The 16,953-nt window shown below is 38.0% G+C and overlaps 1 protein-coding gene across 1 annotated transcript in view; it reads left to right on the top strand.

Moving 5' to 3' along the window:
• Window positions 1-13,705, top strand: part of LOC114031795 (desmoglein-3-like) — a 50,660-nt gene extending 36,955 nt beyond the window's left edge. The window contains exons 11-16 of the mRNA XM_027846931.1: window positions 55-282; window positions 4,272-4,544; window positions 5,672-5,811; window positions 6,116-6,179; window positions 8,415-8,638; window positions 11,936-13,705. Coding sequence (XP_027702732.1) covers window positions 55-282; window positions 4,272-4,544; window positions 5,672-5,811; window positions 6,116-6,179; window positions 8,415-8,638; window positions 11,936-12,661 — 1,655 coding nt within the window. The 3' untranslated portion in view covers window positions 12,662-13,705. The remainder of the gene's footprint in view (window positions 1-54; window positions 283-4,271; window positions 4,545-5,671; window positions 5,812-6,115; window positions 6,180-8,414; window positions 8,639-11,935) is intronic.
• Window positions 13,706-16,953: the final 3,248 nt, after the last annotated feature.

The raw sequence follows: 16,953 nt of genomic DNA, 5'->3' as shown, positions 1-16,953 counted from the left end.
CCTTTGCATGCACCAGCAGCTGCCTTTTATAACTCCACAATATTATTGTTACAGATAACACAGGGAAGACATCAACAGGCACCGTAACTGTTAGAGTGCCAGATTTCAATGAAAATTGTCCTACGGTTTTTGCTGACAAGCAAACAGTTTGTCGTACATCTGCATCAGTTATTGTCACAGCTAAGCCTCTGCCAAACCAGCCAGACACTAGACCCTTCACATTTTCCCTGGTTGAACAGCCTCAGGGAACCCCAGCCACATGGAGCATTACAACAATAAATGGTGAGGAAAATGAATTTTCTTTTTTCAATTTATTTTATTTCTTTTCATTAACAAGCATTTCATTTCTCTTCTTCCCACCTCTCCACCCCAAATGAAATGAAAAGAAAAATCCAACCCTTATAACAAATAAGCATAGTCAAGCAAAACAAATACCCATGTTGGGCCTGTCCAAAAATGTGGATCTCATTCTAAATCTTGAATCTGTCACCACTCTGTCAAGAGGCAGGTAGTGTGGATCATTAGTGGTGTTATCAAACAGTGGTTGGTCATTGCACTGACGAGAGTTCTTAAATTGTTCAAGGTTGCCTTTACAATGTTGTCATTATCATATCAATTATTCTCCTGCTTCTGTTCACTTCACTCTACCAATTCATATGCCTTCTCAGGTTTCCCTGAAATTGTCCCCTTTGTTATTTCTTATGGCAGAATAATATTCTATTACATTCATATACCATAATTTGTTCAGCCATTCCCAATTGATAAGTGTTCCTCGCCATCTAGTTTCCAGATCTTTACTGCCCCAAAAAGAATTACTATAAACAGAAAATGAATTGTCCATTCACAAATAAAAAAATGCTTCTTATTCATTTCCAGATCATTGGCAAGAGCTCATTTAGTAGGCCCTGTCCAATGACAACCAGAAAACCCCTTCAAGATCAAATATGACCATTCCACTGCCTGAGTGGAAGGTAGCTTGTCTTGTTAATGAGATATTCTCATCACGTCACTTCTCTAGTTTAAAAAAAAAAATTAAAGACAAAAACCTTCACTGGCTCCCCATTGCCTACCAAATAAAATCCGGTGAACTGATTTAAGTGAACCTAGCCACATGTCTTTTTCACACTGTATAACAGAAGCAACCAGAATGTAATACCATTTCTACATGTACCAATGGCTTTCACTCTTTGTTGATGCTGAGGTCCTGCTCTATGACTGTCTCTCTCTACCCTTTCCCTGATGATCTCATCCACTCATGTGGCTACTCTTGTGCCATCTATCCACCCCAACCTCTCCTTACATCTCAAGATATGTGCTGGATATATCTACCTACCTGTAATGTTGGCATATCGAATCCAACAGGTCCAAAACTAACCTCATTATCTTCTTCCCTAAATCAAATCTTCCTCCTAACTTTTCTGTTTCTCTTGATCATGCCACCCTCCTCCCAGTTAACTAGGCTCATAGCCATGAAGTCATCTTCTACTCTATCCCTTCTACCACCCCTTATATCTAATCAGTTGCCAAGTCTTATCAATTAGTCCTCCCTTCACAATATCCCTCCCACCCATTCCCTGATTTTGGCTCCTACCAGAATGCTTAATTAAGTACCTTGTGTTTTTTCACCTGGATTACTATGTAATCCTCCTAACTGCTTTTCCCAGCTCTAGTCTCTCCTGCTTCTAATCCTTTCTCCAAGTAATATTCCTGCCTTACACCCATACATACAAAAATATTTATAGCAGCTCTTTTTGTGGTGGCAAAGAATTGGAAATTGAGGGGATGGCCATCCATTGGAGAATGGCTGAACAAGTTGTGATATATGAATGTTATGGGATACTATTGTTCCATAAGAAATGATGAGCAAAAAAAAAAAAAAAAGAAGAAGAAATGATTAGCAGGCAGATTTCAGGAAAACCTGGAAACACTTGCATGAACTGATACTCAGTGAAGTGAGCAAAACCAGGAGAACATTGTACACCATAACAGCAACATTGTGCTATGACCAACTTTGATAGACTTAGCTCTTCTCAGCAATGCAGTAACCTAAGACAATTCCAAAAGACTCATGATGGAAAAACCTATCCACATCCAGAGAGAGAACTAGGGAGTCTGAATGCAGATCATACTATTTCTCTCTTTTATTGTGTGTGTTTTTTCTTTCTTATGGGTTTTTTTTTCCTTTTGTTCTAATTCTTCTTTCAAAACATGACTAATGTGGAAATATGTTTAATATGATTGTACATATACAGGGGTGGGGAACCTGCAGCCTCGAGGCCACATGTGGCACTCTAGGTCCTCAAGTGAGGCCCTTTGACTGAATCCAAACTTCACAGAACAAATCCCCTTAATAAAAGTATTTGTTCTATTAAACTTGGACTCAGTCAAAAGGCTGCACCCAAGAATCTAGAAGGCCACAAGTGACCTCAAGGCCACAGGTTCTCTACCCCAGTATAGCCTACATCAGATTGCATGCTATCTTGGGGATTGGGGTGGGAAGGTAGGGGGAAAAATTAGAACTTATAAATCTTATAATCTTATAAATCTTATAAAAGTGAATGTTGAAAATTAAAAATAAATAAACATACAAATAAATTTATGAAAAGAAAAAAAATTAAACATTTGTAATGACAGGGGAAAATATCCCTGCCTTACTCTGAAGATGTCATTACTCTCTTCAAAAACCTGCAACAACTTCCTATTGCCTACTGAATAAAATATAAATACATGGTGCTGGCATTCCAGGCCTCCTACAATTTGGCTCCAATCTACCTTTTCAGGCTTATCTCATACTGTTCCCACTTATTCTATATTCCAGCCAGAATGGACTACTCTATCACTTTTTCTCATCCTATACTTTACCATGCCTTTGCCATTGCTAATATGATCCTGTAAGTCTAAAATATATTCCACCCACTCCCCCTTATACCTCCATCTGTTGAGGTCTCTCCCTTCTTTCAGAGTACAATTCAAGTGGTAACTCCTTCATGAAGCATTCCCAGGTAAAAATGACTCCAAATTTCTTATACTTTACTATTATGTGTATCTCTCCTGTGCACATATTCTGCTCTCCTTTATATCGGTTATTTTTGTATATTTATTTCTCTCTTATTCCTCTTTCCTTGAGAGTAGGTTTGGTGCCACACCTTTCTTTGTATCCCCACTATGTCCACCATGGTATGAACATGATAGATACTCAATAAATATTTGTTAAGTAAAATGACTTTCTCTCACCAAGTCAGGTTTGCACATAATCAGAATACATGAATTTCAGCTCCAAAAAGAGATTATTTTAGCATGACCACACAAGATTTAGTGCCAACCTGAGCTGAAAGTTCTGTGACCAATACCCAGGCCACCAAATAAACAATAAAAAATATATGGTAAACTTGCTAAGATATTGGATAAACTTGGAGAAAAAATAAAAATAAAGTTCTACTTCAATCTCACGATGTCATATAAATTACAGTCCTGTAAGCAATCTCTGAAAGGCCCAAATAATTATTTAAGAGTGAACAGATCAAGAGCAGCTAGGTGGCGCAATAGATAGAGCACAGGCCCTGACGTCAAGAGGACCTGAGTTCAAATCTGAACTCAGACCAAACACTTGATACTAGCTGTGTGACCCTAGGCAACTTACTTAACCCCAATTGTCTAAAAATAAAAAAAAAAAGAACGAATAGATCATTTCAACTTCTTCTTAGATTTCCCAATCACCATGCTGTTCCTCTGTTCTTTTGAAAGCTTAGTCAGAGTAGTTGTGGGGAGAAAGGTAAGTGGGTATAGAACTGGGCTGTACTGTTTCATCTTACTCTGGCATCTTTGCTAGTCTCCAGACCATTTTAATCCAAACAATATCAAAAGGATTTTAAGACTTTCCAGGATTTTATTAATATGGGTAGTCCCTCCCCAACTTGGTACTGTCTCATGAGTTGTTAGGAACAACAACAAAAAAAATCACAACCTAAGGGCCTCTGGTGATGAGCCTTCTGAATTAAGATTAGATGGCCTTTAGTCTAGTCTGTCACAGGGCAAGAATTCTAAGCCTTTCTAACTCTGTAGGACCCACAAAACTTGGCATGCCACTGGTACAGCCTTGTAGGTCAAGGGTCAGCTCCATGCCCCAGTGAGGTATGAGAGGAGGACTTTAGTAGGAGGAATTCTTTAGTAGCGGAACAGCTACTTTGGCCTCCTTGAATATTATCATAAGAAGTCAATTTTAAATTTGTAACAACAATCATTATCCCTTGTGGCTTTTTTTTTCTCTGTAGATACCTCTGCAAATCTGAGAGCCCAGAGAGCACTATCTTCTGGAACACATCCACTTTCTCTCATAGTTACAGACAGGGAAGGTATAAGTTGTGAAATACCAGAGACTCTGGAATTACAAGCCTGTGACTGTGATGAGAAGCAAGTGTGTTTTAATAGAGTTCCTTCTCCAAGTATCAGACCTGACGACAGTAACAAGCAAACAGGGACACCATCGGTAGGCCTTGGTCCTGCTGGCATCGGTCTGCTCCTTCTTGGCCTGTTGATGTTGCTGTGTAAGTATTACATTCCGTTATTCTATTCTACTTCTAACATGGAAATTTAATTGAGTATTTCCAAGCTTGCAAAATGGAGAAACTTATTTTGGAAACTTCTTTTGAATGCAATATTTTTGTGTAGAATGCCTTTCCGCATAGTGTTACCTACATGCAGGAGCTGACTGCTGTAACTAGCTTGCACGTAAAACATATCTATCAATAACAAAAAAAAAATCGAATGCTGATTTCAGTATGAAGAACCATGACCATTTTCCAACATAAGTACTCACGGGGGGAAATGGTCTCTGGAGAATTTGAAGGTGTGGCTTGTCATTTGACAACAATGTTTATCTTTTCACCTCCAAGCAAATGATGTAGTTTACCCATGTAGGCAACAACACAAATTATTTAGCTCATGGTATAGCAAACACAACAATGGATTTGGAGTCCAGAAAACCTGGATTCAAATCCTGCTTCAGATACTCACTAGTTGTGCCACACTGGGAAGAAAAAAAATCACATAAGCACTCAGCCTCAGTTTCTTTTTTTGTAAAATGAGATTTATAATACTTACTATGACACTGCTAGGCAGCTAGATCATGTAATACACAGAGACCTGGGCCTCGAGGCAGGAAGACGAGTTCAAATCATGCCTCAGACATTTGAAGCTGGGTAAGTCACTTAACCTCAATTTGCCTTAGTTCCTCACCAGTAAAATAATAATAATAAACTATTTGCCTCGTAGGGTTCTTATGAGGATCAAACAAAATATTTGTAAAGTGTTTTGCAAAATTTAAGGTACTATTTATTATTATTTTTTTAAGGCAGTTGGGGTTAAGTGACTTGCCCAGGGTCACACAGCTAGTGTCAAGTGTTTGGTCTGAGGCTAAATTTGAACTCAGGTCCTCCTGACTTCAGGGCCGGTGCTCTACGCACTGTGCCACCTAGCTACCCTAGGTACTACATATTATTAGCTAACTATTTGTTTAGTGAATTAGTTGTTATTATTAGCTAGAAACAAATGAAATTACACCTGTAAAGTGCTACACAATGTCATTATTATAGCTCTCACTGGCTTCTTTTGGATGTTCAGCTATAATTTTCAATTATTTCAAATGACTGAATTTTTTTTTCATTTCTTGTAGTGGCCCCCCTTCTGCTACTATTTTGTGACTGTGGAGCAGGAGGTCTGGGTGGGGTTGGATCTGGATTTGTTCCTGTGCCAGATGGATCAGAAGGAACAATTCACCAATGGGGAATAGAAGGTGCCCAGCCACAAGATAAGGTGTGTACTTAGTTTGTAAAATATTCATTTAGATGTCATAGAGAAAACCAGATTTGGTTTTGAGGAGGGCAAGAGAAGAAGGAAGAATGAGGAGCAAAATGTACATGGTTTGGGGATCTCACCATTAGACTTGGAGCCATCACTAGGTCTCATAGGGTTTTCTGTTCTTGAGTGAAAAAAATGACAGAAATTATTACTCCCATAAAAACATATTCCATGTATTCCCATCATTTGTAGAATGTTATTATATACATATCATTATAAAATCATAGCAATTCATTTTAAAATAATAATTTTTTTGTAGGAAATCACAAATATTTGTGTGCCTCCAATAACAGCCAATGGAACTGAATTCATGGAAAATTCTGGTGAGTGAATATTTATATTATTTTTTTCCTAGACAGTAAATTTGCATTATGCAGGTTGGTTTCCACAATTGTGTGTTCTATTGCCCTTTCCCATTATATTTCTCACTGTTATCTAAAAATGAGAGGCAGCATGTTGTAGTGGATAGAAAGCCAATCTGGGAGACTGGATCTAGCCAGTTGTGACACATACTAGCTGTATAACTACAGTCAAGTCACTTAACTTATCAGCACCCCACTAGGCCATTTCCTAAGACCATAAACTACCAAATAAGTCCGCCTGGATTCCATAAGTATCTCAAACTCAACATGTCTAAAATATAACTCATCATCTTCACCAACTCCCCAAGTAAAACCTGCCTCTCTTCTTAACTTTCCTATTTCTGTCAAAGATACCACTATCCATCAAGTCACCCAGTTGGCAAATTTGGAGCAAATCTTTACTTTTTACTCTCCTTCTGTCCCCATATCTAAATGAGTTGCCAAATATTGTCTCTACCCAGAAGTGTGCTGGTAAATTTTTAATACATACTTTAAGTTTAAGTTGTATTACTAACATTTCCCCCTTCACTTTCTTAAGTCTAGATAACCAACAAAACAATAAAGCAAGCTCTGATTTTGATGCATTTGCTGATTTCTGACTTGTAAATGTTCATAATGAAAATTTAACAATCAGCTCCCATGAGCTGGATCAAGCCTGCTCTATCACACTGCTGCTTTTACCTCTGTCTCACATCTCTCTGTCTCTCTGTCTCTGTCTCTGTCTCTGTCTCTGACTCTGTCTCTGTCTCTGTCTCTCTCTCTCTCCCTCTTTCCCTCTCTCTCTTTTTCTCTCTCCCCACCCCCACATATAGGAATATCACTCTATTTCAGATTATCATTACCTCTTCTATAGACTTCCATGGACTATTGCAATAACCTCCACCTATCTCTGCTCTCTCTTTTCACCAATCTATCCTCCAAAAAGTTGCCAGATGACTATTCCTATAGTACCTGTCTGATTATTCAACTCAGAAACCCTGATACTTCAGTAGTTTCCTATTGCTTCTTTGATAAAATATAAACTCCTCTATTTGAAATTTAAAATCCTTTCAGACTGACTCCAGCTAATCTTTCAAGACAGGTTCCACATTACTGCCTTTCATTCATTCTACATTCCAACCAATTGATCTACTTGCTATTCCCTGGACACAGCATTCCTTTTCCTACCTCCATGTATTTGCACAGGCTGTGCCCCCTATGCCTAGAACGTTTTCTATCGTTATCTTCACTCTTTGGAATTCCTACCCCCCAGTTCAAGTGTCAACTGAAGTGCTACATGAGGCCTGTCCTGATCTTCCTAGTTGTTAGTACAACTAGGAACCCCTCCCAAAAAAAAGTACATTTATTTTGTAGTTATTTTGCATTTGCTTATCCTATGTATGTGGTTACCCTACCCTATTTCAGGTAAAATATAAGCTTGTTGAGGATAAGGACTGTATCATTTTTTGTCTTTGTATCCCCAGCTCTTAGCACTGTCCTGCCTATATAGATGAGGCAGCATGGTACAGTGGAAAGAATATTGGTTCTGGAATGAGAGGACTTGGGTTCAAATCCTGCCTCTGACATTACCTGTACAACCCTGGGCAAATTTCTCTATGATCCTAAATCTCAACTTCCTCATCTGTAAAATAAGGAGGTTGAACTAGATGGCTGCTAATGTCCTTTCTACCTCCAGATCTATGATCTGGAGTTAATCAAGTAAGCAGTTAATCAATGCCACTTTTCCACCATATCCATGCCATGCTGGAACTCAAGTACCACTACCCTTCCTCCCTGCCTGCCTTTCCAATATTTCTTTATGTGTTTTCTTCCCTCCATTAAAATGTAAGGTCTTTGAATATACTGAATTGAGGAATTGATCTGAATCAGTGGTAGAAATGTCTATACCAGGAGTTCCCCAGATTAATAAATTCACAGATCCAGACCAAAATTATCTTTTAAAACAATTTTTAATATTCATCTATAGTTTCCAATTAATTTTAATTTCTTCTAGAGTTCTTTTTTCCCTAGTGCCCCACTTCTGCTTCTGACAAATAGCAGCGACAGAATATGCTTATGCTCTTTTAGATACAGAATTGCATTTTCTCTCCCATTGTGGATTTACTTCCTGAATAATAACCCCAGAAATCAAAAGTCAAACAGCAAAGGGTGATGATCCATCACAGCACTGAATATAATTTTTCCCCCTATTTTTAGAAGTTTGCACAAATGCCTACGCAGCAGAGACCATCGTAGAAGGAACTCGCGGCATAGAATTAACAACCAGACTTAGAGCAGCTTCGGGGTCAGGAGGAACCACAGGCCTGGGAGGGGCTGGGTACTCAGGAACAATGAAGACAAGACATTCCACTGGAGGAACCGTTAGGGAATATCCTGAAGGAGGCGTCAATGTGACTTTCCTAGACACCTATTTCTCTCAGGTAATTGGGTCAAATTTTTTGTGGCTACGGGATAAGATATCACATTGAAAGCCTTTTCTTTGGGTCCTAATCTGCTTTTGTAAGGAGCTTTATAGAAAGCTCAAATCTCAAAACATGTTTTTAAAATGTGTTTCTATCTAAATTAGCTAAGATAAAAAGTGTTAAGAATGCTGGGACATGGTTCGAATAAGGTCAGTGTTTCAGGATCAGTCCCCGTGTGGACCAAGAGAGTTTCATAGAGAAACTCAGCTCTGATTGGTGAGCTTTCACCTAATCCTGCCCAAAACCAGACCTCCATGCCACTTTCTTGCCATTTCCACACTGTGCTGAAACACAAGTACCTACTCCCCACCCTTTCTCATGTTCCTTTATGTGTTTTATCCCCCGCTTAAAAGGTAAGGTCCTTGAGAACAGATACTATCTCGCTGGCTTGTATTTGTATCCCCGGCACTTATAAAGTACCTGTCACATAGGAAATGCTTAATCAATGCTGTATCATTAGAAAAATCATTGTACTCTGTTAATGATGTTTTCATTAATACGCTAGAGAGATAAACGAAAGCCAATGCCCTATTACTAAGGATTACTGCCCTAAATAGACTCCTATAATGAAGAGCCTGATTTCCTTATATTTGGAGGGGTGTGTGAGTCAGGTATATATGATTGTATAGACTATAAATAAACTCAAATCTTCTTGTTGGCTTTGGAGTCAAATGACCTAGGTTCAAATCTTATCTCTGATACTTTGTGGGTCACTTTGGGCAAATCATATCACCTCCACTAGCCTCAGTTTCCTTATCTGTACTAAGAGAGGGTTGGACTAGTAGTAATCTCTAAGGTCCCTTCTAGCTAGATGTAGGATCCTATGATCTTTGCTCTGAACCACCTAGTGAATATAAACAATGCCTTCATGAGATAGGAATTTTTGGTCTGTATCAATATCAACACCAGAACTCACAATTAGAGCCATAGAAATATATATTAGAAGGAGTCTTAGAGATCAGCTAGGTCAAGAAAGAATGCTCTCCAGTATCCTTGACAACGGTGTAATGAAAAAGGACTGTATTGAAAGCTAAGAGACCTAGGTTCTAGTCCTGATGTTACCATTAACTTACTGTGTGACTCTGAATAACTCATTTAGCCTCTTTTGGTCTAATTTCTTGTCCTAATGTCTCTAAATGATCTAAAACTGTACAGGTGTGATTCTAGTACTTGGTCATGCAATAATTTCTCCTAGAATACTTCTAGTGATAAGAAAAGACCTAACTATCTAACAAAATAGAATGCTGCATTTAGGAATAAACATAATTGTTAGAAAGTTTATTCTTTTATCCCTATAACTTCTACCCATTGGTTCTTCTTCTGCCCTCTAGTATTACACAAGATGTCTATCTTCTCTTTCATAAGATGACCTTACAAATACTTGAATACAGCTGGCCTATCCTTTCTAAGTGTTTTCTTTTCCAAAGTGAATATTCTCAGTAGACTGAATCATACCTCATAATGATATAGTCTTGAGGCTTCTCACTATTCTAGTCATCATTCTCAAGATGTCTGCTAGTTTGTGAGTGCCTTTTCTAAAATATGGCAGCCAGGACTGAACACAGCACTCCAAAGGTGGGCCAACTAGCCCAGAGTGCAAAACAACCCTAGCCTCCCTAGGGCTGGACTCTGGGTTTCTGTTGAGGCAGCTAAGATGGCATTAGATCTTTGAGCTGCCATATCACACTGTTAATTCAGATGGATAAGAAAAACAAACAAAAAAAAAACCTACTTGCCTCTAATATACTATCTCTTTCAAAACCTGACTTTTTAAAAAAAAGAGATTTTTAAAAAACACAAACTATGTGAAATCTAGTGACTTCAACGTTCCCACATAACAGCAGTGGGTAGCTGGTATTAGGCTTAATAAGTCCTGGCAACGTCTCAGTCACATGTCAACTGCATAATCCATGAAGACAATATATTGGTTAATTATCCATGCCAGATCTACATATAGCTGTTTTTTAATCCTTCAATAGGGAGTCACCAACTAGCACAATGTTTTTCTTCCTCTTGGTTTCTGTAACATGTTTCATAGCACCTGTTATCTGTGAATCTTTATTAGCACATGCTTTTATTAGCGATGGTCTACATTTGCATTTCACTGGGAGGGTTTCATACCTATTATGTAACTTCAGCAATTCAGACTTTCTTCTCTTTTCCTTTCTTTGCTATACTGTTTTCTTCAAATTACAAGATACTTGATGTTAGTATCAATAGCATCCATCTCATCAATTTCCCCCCCGCCCGGCTTCCTTAATAGAGCCATTTTCCCTGTCCTATACATGAAAATTGTATCTTCTCTAATATATTAGAACAAAAAGAGATGTTTCTCAGGCTACTCATCTTTCACTCAAACTGGAAGTACAACTTGCATTTCATCAACACATCATTGGTGAGTGCTTCTGGAAAGAAGACAAAGGTAGCACACCTTTTGATCACTGGAACAATGCCCTTGGTTTCTGTACTTCTTGAAGTACAGCAATTTATGGCTCCCCTTGGAAATCCTCTTTTAAAAGTGCAAGAAGTCCACAGTCATTTCTTAAGAAATGACTTTCAGACAATTAGGTTGTTGGAACACAGAGCTTCACGTGAAGTGTGCTCTATGGAAAACTATCAGGAAGGAGTTTTTTGTTATTGTTTGGGGGGGTTGTTTGTTCGTTTTTTACTAAGACCCTTTTACTGAAGAAAATTTACCTTGACATAGGTGAGCACTCAGGCTAGTCATTACATTTTTGTTAAGCTATAAAGGTCTCTGAAAAGGTTGGGCTCTAAAATTATAAGAAGGCTAGTTCTGTACCTGTATGAAAAATATAGTTCACAGGGATCAAGAAAGCTAGAAGGGATCTTAGACATCACCCCATCCAGTGCTTGTATCTTTCAGATTGGGAAGACAATGATATTTCTAATAGCTTAAAAATTAAAACTATCTCTTCTCCCATGCTGTTTCCCATCCCCAACAAACTCTGACAATTATCTATCCCCTGGTAACTTTTTTTTGGTAACCAGACAAGTAGTGTATCTGTGGTAAATACCAACCACATCTGTTTTGTAGCACCAGTGTCTGTGCAAAGAAGTCTGAAATATAATTTGAATGCCAAGGATATCATTCCAGTCCAAAGGTTGAAGGATTGTCTTATATAAGATGGATTATAGTTGTTTTGCTTGACCCTGGAGAGCATAACAAGGACCAACATGTGATCAAATTAATTTTTTTTAAATACTTCATTTTTCTCTACTTTTCTCTGTTTTTAGAAAGCATTTGCCTGCACAGAGGAAGATGACAGTCAAGGAATAAGTGACTGCCTCTTAATCTATGATGATGAAGGAGTAGAACCTCCTAGTTCTCCCATAGGCTGCTGTAGTTTTATTGCAGATGATTTTGATGAGAGCTTTTTGGATTCCTTAGGGCCAAAATTTAAGAAGCTGGCAGATATAAGCATGGGTATCGATGATGAAACCAAACTCTCTCAGGTACCTGGGAAAACAAACATTAGTACAACTGAAATACCTGGATCACTGTCAGCATCTGCTATGTCCACCAATGCTACCTGTCAGCCTATTACCAATGTTACCTGTCAGCCTACCACCGATGTTACCTGTCAGTCTACCACCAATGTTACCTGTCAGCCTACCACCAATGTTACCTGTCAACTTGCTGCAGGATCAACTTTCTATAGCAATGAAACTTCGACTCTCTCTGCTTCTGGGTCTATCTTGCAGCCTGCAATTCCAATACCTGATCCTTTGCTCCAGGGCAATTTCTTGATGACTGAATCTTATACTGCTTCTAGTTCATTCCTTCAGCCTTCCAGTGTAGTCTTTGATCCTCAGCTCACAGAAAATGTGACAGTGACAGAAAGAGTGATTTGCCCCATTTCAGGTGTTTCTGGCATTCAAGGCAATTTACATGGTTCTGCTCAGTTGGCAGGGTCATGTAATGTGACCTGCACAGAGGATCCATGTTCTCGACTGATATGACCAAGATTAACTGGAATGGAATAATGACAAAACTTGGCCATTTTGTCCTATTACATAGCCCAAAGACATTATTGGCTGTTTTTATCCAATGACTAGGATTATGACCCAAATTCTTTAACTCAGACAATAATATGTTGTTGTGGTTGATATAAAAACAGTACTTGAATTATGGGAATTCTGACATCAAAAAGAAACCTAGTAACATTTTCACCAGGCAAAACTGTGTGAAGTTTTGAATCATTCTCTTTTTGCAATGCCAATAAGGGCAGCATAGCATAGTACACAGAGGACCACCCACAGAGTCAGGAAGACCCGGGTTCCAGTTCTGTCTCTGACATGTACTGGCTCTGTGATCATGGGTAAATCACTTTATCTAGTAGTCACCCATACTACTCTCTAAGACACTAAGTTACAAACAAGTTGCTCATATGTACTGGTGGAGGGAGTTTCTAGACCAGGCTTTCCTTAACCTAATAAAATTAGAGGTCCTAACAAAAAAAAAAATTAATGAAGGTAAAATTAGTAGATACATACTTCCAAAAGCAATGCTTTTTGGAAGAGAGTTCAGCCCCAACTTTGAAGACAGGAGAAATGGGGTTTCTTCTTGACTGTCACTCTTTCTTATGCCTTACTATGTTGTAGGCATCAAAAGCTGTCTTCAGAAGCACTTTGAGCTGCTAGGAGAGAAAAATAATAGTATATGTTCAATGTCATCTGTCTCATCTCTGGTGTTGGGAGACATTTGTGTAAAACAGATATATGAAAGTACTGTTTTTATGCATTGAGCTTTTGTTAGATCTCCCATACTTATCAGAAAATAAGCAAATTGTATATTTAGGACATGCTGAAATATTTAAGAAATATTAGAAGTATGTAAACAAACTGTTGTTGATTTGTGAGCAATAGCTAATATATTCTAACACCTTGAAAGAATCCAAAGGTTCCATTCTATAGTTGACATTTATGGCTTCAAGTACTTCTCATAGTGAGAGGTAAGCATGGTAATAAGTCTTTGGAAAAGGGCTCCATTTTTAAAAAAAAAAAGTGTTAGTGGAAAGATGTCATCTGTCTAGGTGGTCAGCACATAATGGGGATGACATGAGGATTCTCATAGTAGGTGGCCCGTGATTGTGATAGACATATTCATTGGCATCCTAAACAGTCTTTCTGGAAAACTCATCACCAGATCACTTTCTGAAAAATCACATGGATGTGGCAAGGCATCAGCAAGGGCCACTTTTTAAATGCTAGTGGCACTAGCTCTACAGCTATGATAAATGCAGCAATTCTGTGCCCTGCCAGAGGAGGGTGAATTGAGCTTTGAAAGGTTAGAACATATTGCCATGAAGTTGAATATTGTTCTCTTAGTTTTTCAAGCCTTCCCACTCATTCAAGAAATTCAACCGTTAGATTATAGAGACTGGCATAGCCCACCCTTTTATGCATACTCTTACCTTATTTGAGACCCTAAAAGATTACTGTCAAACTCCATAACTTCTCATTTTTCATAAAATGTATATTTGCTTTTCTCCGCAGTTTCTAGACATAGTCCAGCAGATATTTTGTTACTTCCTTCAGATTCAATGGAAAGTAACAGAATTTGAGAATTGCTTATTATGGAATTTCAGAATTGTTCTCTGTAGGAGAGCACCAACTCTACAATTCATAGAGGTGAATGAACACCCTGCAGTTCTCTCTCCTATGGCCCTTAATAAAAGTTCGAGTGCTGAATAAGTGAAAGACATTCAGTGCAACTTGATAAGTATTTACTGAAGGTCTTCTCCAGGATAAGATCTGCCCTACTCTTTCATCAAAGAGGTAGAAGTGGCTTACCTTGAAGCACAAGAGTGCCACTGTCGATATAACAGCAGTAGTAAAGAGAAAGCTGACATAGTGCTGCCATTGGGAAGACTGTCAAAAAGAAACTGGGTCTAGGGAATACACAACTTTGGCACTATATATATGAAAGTGCACCATTTTTCATCAGTGGTCAAAGTGTCTATCTATGCACCTTCAGGGTAGTTTTACCTCCTTCCTAATCCTAGAATATCAAACTTCTTATGTAGTAAGAATGTGTTTTATTACATTAACAAGAAACAGAAAAAAAAACAATAGGAATTTGTATAGTATAATGGAAAGAGTATTAGATTAGGAACCCAAAAATGTGGATCATAGTCCTACCACTATCATTAACTGGCTGCGTGACTTCCCATACCTCCTTTTGCCTCAGTTTCTCTATCAGCAAAATTAGGTGGTTGGACTAGATGATCTATAGGTCCTTTCTGGTTCCATAGCTTTATGAATACTTAGGGGGAAAGGTTTCTGTTTGCTGTGGGGAGTGGAATTTTGTTTAAATAAGATGTTTATATAAATGAAAAATTAAGATGAATTATGTTTTAGGTTGAAAAGGTGCTGTTCTTTGAGTTTCCACGTTGAATTCAATTCAACACTAAGATGTTTCTTATTTTGGTACTTTTTTTCACCAAAGTAAAATTTGAGGTAAAGACAACAAGAAAAAAGTTGGATATTTTTATTTGTATGTATTATTAATTCTAAATAGCAAATGTGTATCCTTTAACAATGGAACTTTGTTATATTAAAATATTTTTTGCCAAATTTCTGTTTCGTGAATATTTTCTTAATTATTTAGTATAAGTCAAAGCATTATCCACAAATCATAGTTGCTGGACTCAGAGCTACAAGAAAATAAAGGTATGTCACTGGGGGTGGAGAGAACTGAAACTAAATCTGATTTTTTAAAATCAACATTTCACTCTCTCCCAATATTTCACTGTCACCCTTTCTTATGCCATAATATGTTGCAGGCATCAAAAGCTGTCTTCAGCAGCACTTTGAGCATCTTGGAGAGAAAAATGACAGTATATATTCAAAGTAGTTTGTCTTATCTCTTAGTGTTGGGAGACATTCGTGTAAAATATAGGCACATGGATAGGGATAGGTCAGCCTCTGATCATGCTCAGACCATACTGGGGATAGTCAAGACAGGAGCTTATAATTGGCTGTGGATTTTGAAAGTGGTTCCTTTTTTCTCAATCTGTCCTCTAAGCAAAACCCTGACATTCCATTGGGAATGTGTCACAGAGGTGAAAAAAATAAAGAACAGATAACTGTACTCTCCGACCTGGTACAGATGAGGGCAGAGGAAGGGAAAGAAGAAGAAGAGAAAGTACCTCTATTGTGCTAGAGAAACCTACCAAACACAGATGCTTTTGCACTGGATATGGATTGCATTCAAAGAACCCCTATGGTTTTAAAAAGAAAAATGTTGATTATTGTCAAAACTGTCTAGCTGATTCTTCAGGAAGACATCTTTTAATTCAGACTTGCAAGTAAGGTAAGTATAAAAAATGTTACCTATTTGCATAGCTCTGCCCCACTTACATCCAATTCACGAGCAAGTCAAGTCATTACCCTCCTGATGTCATTGCTGAGAATGAAGGGTAAACAAAAACAACCTATTTGCCATTTTTATTGGAAGCACAAGGAATAAGAAGAATAAAATCAATGTTTTATTACCATAACTTTTGAAAACTGGTACTTGCCCAGTTATGTGGGTAAATTACTATTTGCTTTTGGTGAGCTAGAAGATTCAACTTGAAATGACCAAGAGAGTAAGAAATGCAAGGTAAGTACATGTCTTCCTCCTTCATACTACAAAAGGTAAAGTTGAAACTCTCCAATTTATGATCTGTTCACATGTGCGGGAACACTCTCTGTGGGAGAAAAAAAATCAGAAGAAAGTAACAACAATAATTTAAATAAATTTCAGGTGTCTGAAGCTGAGCCATTTTTTATGAAAAATTCAGATCTCCTTTCTCTGCTTTTCCTGAGCCTAGGTTTGCTGACATTTCAAGTATAACGTAAGACATTTGACATGCCTTGAGTATTCTCTTTTCCTTTGGCTTATTTGATTTGATTCCATTTTCAAGGTTCATTTTTGTTTTGCAAGCATCCAGAAATCTCATTGCAAGTTGGAGAAGTGAGTTAGAATCCATGGGAATAAAATTCATATTTGACATTGGGGGAAGAAATGGGAAATCTCCATGCACCGAGGAAAACACCACATGACAATGCTTTTGTGTCAATCAATGATAGCCGAAGTGCATGAAAAATTAGTGAAGTAGACCAAATATAAGTAAATATGCTATACTGGAACCCAGAGACCACCCTCCTACTCTTTACTGTACAGGCCTTGACTAGCCTCTTGGATTTGGTAGGCATCTAGGAGCAGCTATTCCTTGCCTAAACAGAACATGGGAGTTGTGACAATC

Source organism: Vombatus ursinus, unplaced genomic scaffold (genome assembly GCF_900497805.2).
Source record: "Vombatus ursinus unplaced genomic scaffold, bare-nosed wombat genome assembly UNPS02015255.1, whole genome shotgun sequence".
Taxonomy (NCBI): domain Eukaryota; kingdom Metazoa; phylum Chordata; class Mammalia; order Diprotodontia; family Vombatidae; genus Vombatus; species Vombatus ursinus.
Note: the sequence above shows the minus strand (reverse complement) of the source record. Positions and strands in the feature narration are given on the sequence as shown.